The following is a 5,980-nucleotide window of genomic DNA, read 5'->3' as shown; positions in this document are numbered from 1 at the left end:
GATGAGGGGCACAGGAGGTGCAAGGGGGTGCTCCATGGACTCAGGGGGCTCACACCAGTCCAGCCTCCACCGTTTTGCAAACTAACTGGGGGCTGAATTTAGGGCTTGGCTGAAGTTCTCTCCCAGCGAAAACTCACCACTCTGCACCCTGCAGGTTTATCACGAGGAAGAAGCGCGAAGTCTGCGCCAACCCCGAGCAGGAGTGGGTCCAGCAGTACGTGAACGATCTGGAGCTGAACTGAGGGGCAGATGCTGCAGCCCTGGGACCCCCGGCTGCCAGGATGAGCGAGCCAGAGCCAGCAGCGGGCTCCATCAGAAATGCTTCAGCATCACTTGAAACCAGCTGAGGAATTCAAATTGTTCTAGATTTCTACTTTAATGTGCCATTTAATTTTTTATAAAGGAGGGATCAGGTGCAATAACTACATTCCAGACAAATAAGAATATTATTTAATAGGTATATTTTTTTTAAATGAAGATCAAAGTTCGACTTATATTTTCTATATTTAATTAATTTTATTTTTGATGTAATATTTAACTCAAATTCCAATAAATAAATATTTTTGTAAGAACCTTCTATCTTTGCCTCTATTATGATTCTTTGAAATGACCATAGCTGAAATTATAGTAGTGGTAAAATGTTCTTTATTCCCTTTTCTATGCTGTCAAAATCCCCCAAGATTTACCTACCTGAACATCCTGTTTTGCAAAATAAGAAGAGAAAAGCCACGAAGGAGGAGGTATGAGAAAGGTACAGAATACATTCAGGTAGCTTGGTTCACTCTTTTATAAGGTATTTAATCACTACTCATTATGACTACTGGCAGCTGGTTAAATTCCATTGTTGGCCCCATTACAGGCAATCAAAATGTTACCTTCAGGGGCTGAAATTTAACATACTGGCTGCTTCAGGGAGAGTTTTCTAAGAGCTGCAGCTAAATGGATCAGCTATTCCCAGAGCTGAGGATGGGAAAAATATGTTTCACTACAAGATTTTTAGAACTATTTCATTATAATCTCATTTAACTGGGACATGAGGCTTAGCCAGATGTATCCCTCTTACAAGAAAAGGTGGTTTTTCTCCATGCCTCCAAAACCTGCCTATCTCTGGAGATGTCTGTCCAGAGATGCTGTGTCTTCCTGCAACCACCTCAGGGTGGTCTGTCAGCAGACCCCAGCCCCAGGGCAGGATCTGCCCTTGCAAGGAGACATCTCCACTGCAGCCCTGGGGCTGGTCTCCCACCAGAGCTGAGGGAGATGGAGCACATCCCCCTGATGGCATTGAGGTTGCTCTAATCAGCTCTGCATACGTGCTGTTGGATGAGTAACGAGGGTGTGGGTTCCTCCCGCCTGGACCTCTGGTGTCTACAGGGCAGCCCAATGAAAAAGGCTCAGGTCAGAGACCTGCCTGCGCTCATCTCACCCCAGGGTGTTCACACACTGGGAGGACAAACTCGAACATCAGTGAGACATGGGGCAGCAGAGCAGGGAGGGGGCTAATGGGAAGGGATGAAGATGAGTAGACACAGAGCAGAGGCTGGGTTGGGAGTCATGCAGCGAGAGAAACCTCAGGTGGGCCTGGGAGGGACCAGCAGGATGTGGGTGTGTTTGGAGGAGGAAAGGAGCACGTTGGTTGTGTCAGGAGTCTCGTCACTTCAGGAGCTGCAGCCCCCAGCTTCTCAGCCCACCCCACCAATCATCCCACTACAGCGCTGACTGCACTCAGCTTAAAATAGCATCCGAGGAGGACGGGGGTGAAGCGAAGGGCTGTGCCAGAAAGCAGGACTAGACTCCTCATCCTTAAGATGTTGCTGGGAAGGAGGCCATGGCTGGGAGGTTCTGGTGGATGACACCACGAAGGCAGCTGTGCCTTGATGGCAAGGAGCTGCTCCCGCATGCAAAGGTGGTGGCTTTGGTCACATCCCTGACTTCCCAGGCACTGCCCAGGGCCAGCTTAGGGAGCAGGGCTCGTCACAGCCACGCTGGAGGTGAGGACACTGGGTACCAGCCAGCCCCGTATCTGGGTGCTGGAGCCCAGTAGCTTCACCCTGAGGACCTAACGGAGTGTCCAGAGCTCCAGGGAACAGCAGGAGCCAGAGAGACCTGCAACGGGGTCATCCTAAAATGGGTTGAGCCTCCACAGTCCCTCTTGGCTACAAGCCCCTGTGACACTGGGAGCAGTCCTGCACCCTTGGGGTTTCTTGTTAAAGGACACCCAGCGCAGGGTCACCCAGCAAGCACCATCCAGCCCATGCACTGTTTGAGCCTGTTGCAAACAAGGCCATGCACCCATGTCCTTAACAACTCTGGTCACATTCGAGCCAGCCACAGCAGACACCTACCCCGGGGTACCTTAGCTAACTCCTCACCACTATTCTGGGAGCCTGCAGGGAGTCCTGAATTGCTCATGTCTTTCTCGATCTCACACCCGCCAACGCATGACAGCTCAGAGGAGCCCTCAAAGTTCAAGCGAGGAGCGCAGCACACTTGTTAATCCACACCCCCAGACACAGGGGTGTGAACAAAGCCCGCACAAGCGAGGCAAAGGCAGCTAACAGCTTTCTGCACGCTAGCAGCTGCCTCCAAGGCCCATGAGCAGCGCTGTGTGCGTGGAGAAAGCATCCTCAGAGATCTTCAGAACTGCCCCATCTTGCAAAGGAGGAGGAGCGCAGGAAGGCAGCCTGCAGGGGGGACAGGGGGGCAAGGGCTGCAATACTCATGTCACCGTCAGCTCAAATCTGCACCCAGAGGAGGGGATGTATTTGCCATATACGCTGATGCAGCTCTTTGAGGCTGACCTTGCTAACTATGACCTTGTCATGATGCTCATCTCTCCCAAAAACAGCCTTGAGGAGATGGAGATGGGGCAAGCGAATGCAAAAAGCAGAGGACACTAAGCCTGAGACTGGAGACAAAGAGAAAGAGTGGGATAGGACTGAAGAGGAGAGTGGCTTGCAGGGAGTTTCCTCTGCATTCAGACCAAGACGAGCAATAGTGTCAAGGGTTTCAGAATTTGTAAACTACTAACAGAGGGACTCATCCTGAAACCACAGTGTGGTATTCACTGAATATTTTATGCAATGTACATAAAGGTAAATATTTTTAATGGACACTTTGGGAAAGTCTAGCTGTGAACAAAAATAAAGTCATTACTATGATAAGAATATCATCATTATTATCACATACATGCACATCTCTATATACATGTTGTTTCTATTATTTTGTTGTGTCCATAGGCATTCTGAGGTACAAGGACAAGAGGAGCTGGAGGTCAGAGTCTGGCATCGCACAGAAGGAGGAGCTGGGCTGGGCTGGTCGAGATATAGATTGATGGCAATCGAGGTTTATGATCTGATGGCTTTTACATCTCCACTCTTTCACAGAGGAATTAGACACCCTGAAGGCAAAAGTGCACTCGGAATTGCCAGCTCCCTGCCTTCCTCACCATCCCAGGGACCAAGGCCCTGGCTCACTGCAGGGAGGGGAAGCTCAGTTCTCCACCCAAAAAGCTCTTCCCAGAGACACCAAATGGGGGAGTATGGGGGCCAGCATCCAAAAAAGACACGTATGGGTTTGCATGCTGCATATAGAAGTACTGTTTTCCTAAAGTAGTGCTATATCCCAGACTTCCAGGGATAGAGTATGCTAGAAATGGTGGCTGGCTATCACCTTTCCTCTAACGGCCAGCAAAAGGCAGAAGTGGCAATGAAGACCAAAAAGAACGTTTCTGCTCAGTTCCTAGACACAGACAACCCGTAAAATGATGAAGCCTTTTCCACTGTACTAGAAGAGGAAGAAAGATAACATTTGTTGAGAAAACACGTTCTTAAAACCACAGGTCTGTAGATTTTGCTGAGGAAAATTTTAACAGGGAACACTGTCAGCATCTCTTGGTGACCAAACTGACCCAAGAGCCAAAGCCTAAAAATGTGACATTACTCTAGTGATTGCTCATAAAAGCAGCTCCCTGATTACTCAACCCATGGCCCTTCTGCCAGACGTGGTATCCCAAGGGGTTACAGCCTTCAGTAAAACCAGACACCTTGAGCAGATCACTCCTGGGACTCACCACAGGAAGAGACTGTCTCAATCCAAAATGCCCCTGCAAAAAATATGTGTATACATATGTATACACACCCATCTTCTTTCAACATATGGAAATCAAATAGAAATGGTGTTGGGAAGACCCATGTTCTCAGGCTAGATCATGCTGAGCTGTGCAGCCATCCCTCAAGGCTGAAGGTGGCTGATCCGAGCAGCATCTGGTCCTCATTGGGCAGGATCCTAGTGAAGGCCAGCACCAGGGAATAAATGTGTTTCTACCGAGGATGGGGGCAAGCTCCATTTGTCATGACAGAAAACCTGCTTGCAAATCACTTTAGGAACAGCTTTAACTTTAAGGCAGCAGGGAGCTCTAAAAGCCAGGTCCCAGTGATCTCAGCTTTTCTCCACCTGCCCAGTGCCAACCAGTCTGGTCATCTCAGACTGGCATCTGCCTCAAACAGTTTCTTAGATGTGGGTGATGTGGAGAGTCCACCAGACAGAAAAACTCATTGCATATTCGGAGCTGTCTCTTGCCTTCAGCCTTTACCCTCTGGTAGAGAGAGATTTGTGATTTCTAGGAACGCTTAGGAAGCTGCATCGGGGTGAGTTCACATCCTTTCTGCTCAATCATTTCTTCCTCCTATTTGCAAGAGCTCTGAACTGTCACACTTCCTCTGTCTCTCTTCATCCCTCCGGCATTGCAGCAAGTGCCACTCGTCTGTCACCTTGCCACGGTCAGATTGCTCTTGCTTTCTGGACAGTTTCCATCTCACCACCTGCTCCCATCCCTGGTTCAGTGACATTTAGCCTGCTCCCTTCCCAACTGCCACCTTGCAGAGCAGGTTTCCCTGGCTGTCCTCACCCCTCCTCTGCTTCCAGTCCTCCGTCAAGACCTCGAAGTTCATGTCCTTTCTTACCTTCTCAGGCTCAATAAACTCCCTCTGTAAGATCTCCATGGAGGTCAATGAGCTGCAGAACCCAAAACCCATTGCCCTTCTCCTTCCTGGGACATGGCAAAGCTTCTCCGTTTTCTTCTCTCTGCTGTGCAGACTCTAAAAGAAAGAGTCTGCAGCTGAAGGGAAGAGGATGGGATCCCCTGTCCTGGGGTGGGCAACACACCACTTCCTTCACTGGGAGATTTCCAACCCAAGAGGCTTTTGAGGGGAAGTGAAGGGGCTGGAGCTACCAGACCTGGGGGTGGTCTCCTCACCAGGGAAGAGAGAAAGCAGCCCAGGGACCACCACACCCATACAGATGTCCCCTCACCTTTGCCCCAGACCCCAGCACCACGAGGCTGAAGTGTGACCAACTGCACAAGTCCCTGCCTGGAGGCTGCTTGCCTTGCTGTGGTGTCCCACTGATGCCACAACAGAATCTCTTCAGAACCCTCTCCATGTCAGAGAGGACCAGGTCCAGCAGCATCCTTTGCCCTTTGAGATGCTCCACAAAGCCACACAAGCCTCCCCAAATCAACTCTTTATTGCCTTGTTTCAGTACAATTCACACCAAAATCAGCATTGGCAGCACAACCTTCTCCAGCAGCCTGTGAGATGAGTGGCAGGGCAGTGGTGGTCAGTGGGATCTCCTGTCCCTACTAATGGCACAGAGCATTAGGGTACATCCCTTCTTCAGAGTGCCCTTACCAGCACGGACACAGTGTGCAGCAGGTGACACACTCAGCAGGTCACCTTCAGTACAATTCACACCAAAATCAGCATTGGCAGCACAACCTTCTCCAGCAGCCTGTGAGATGAGTGGCAGGGCAGTGGTGGTCAGTGGGATCTCCTGTCCCTACTAATGGCACAGAGCATTAGGGTACATCCCTTCTTCAGAGTGCCCTTACCAGCACGGACACAGTGTGCAGCAGGTGACACACTCAGCAGGTCACCCCCAGGAGCACAAGGGACCCTGCCATGACACTTATCAAGACACATGG

At 50.2% G+C, this 5,980-nt stretch overlaps 1 protein-coding gene across 1 annotated transcript in view; it reads left to right on the top strand.

The window, feature by feature from the left end:
• The window catches only part of CCL5 (chemokine (C-C motif) ligand 5), a 16,442-nt gene extending 16,200 nt beyond the window's left edge, over positions 1 to 242 (top strand). The window contains exon 3 of the mRNA XM_009869803.1: positions 155 to 242. Within this exon, the coding sequence (XP_009868105.1) occupies positions 155 to 242 (88 nt within the window). The remainder of the gene's footprint in view (positions 1 to 154) is intronic.
• The last annotated feature ends 5,738 nt before the right edge of the window (positions 243 to 5,980 follow it).

Source organism: Apaloderma vittatum, unplaced genomic scaffold (genome assembly GCF_000703405.1).
Source record: "Apaloderma vittatum isolate BGI_N311 unplaced genomic scaffold, ASM70340v1 scaffold34135, whole genome shotgun sequence".
Classification (NCBI taxonomy): Eukaryota; Metazoa; Chordata; class Aves; order Trogoniformes; family Trogonidae; genus Apaloderma; species Apaloderma vittatum.
Note: the sequence above shows the minus strand (reverse complement) of the source record. Positions and strands in the feature narration are given on the sequence as shown.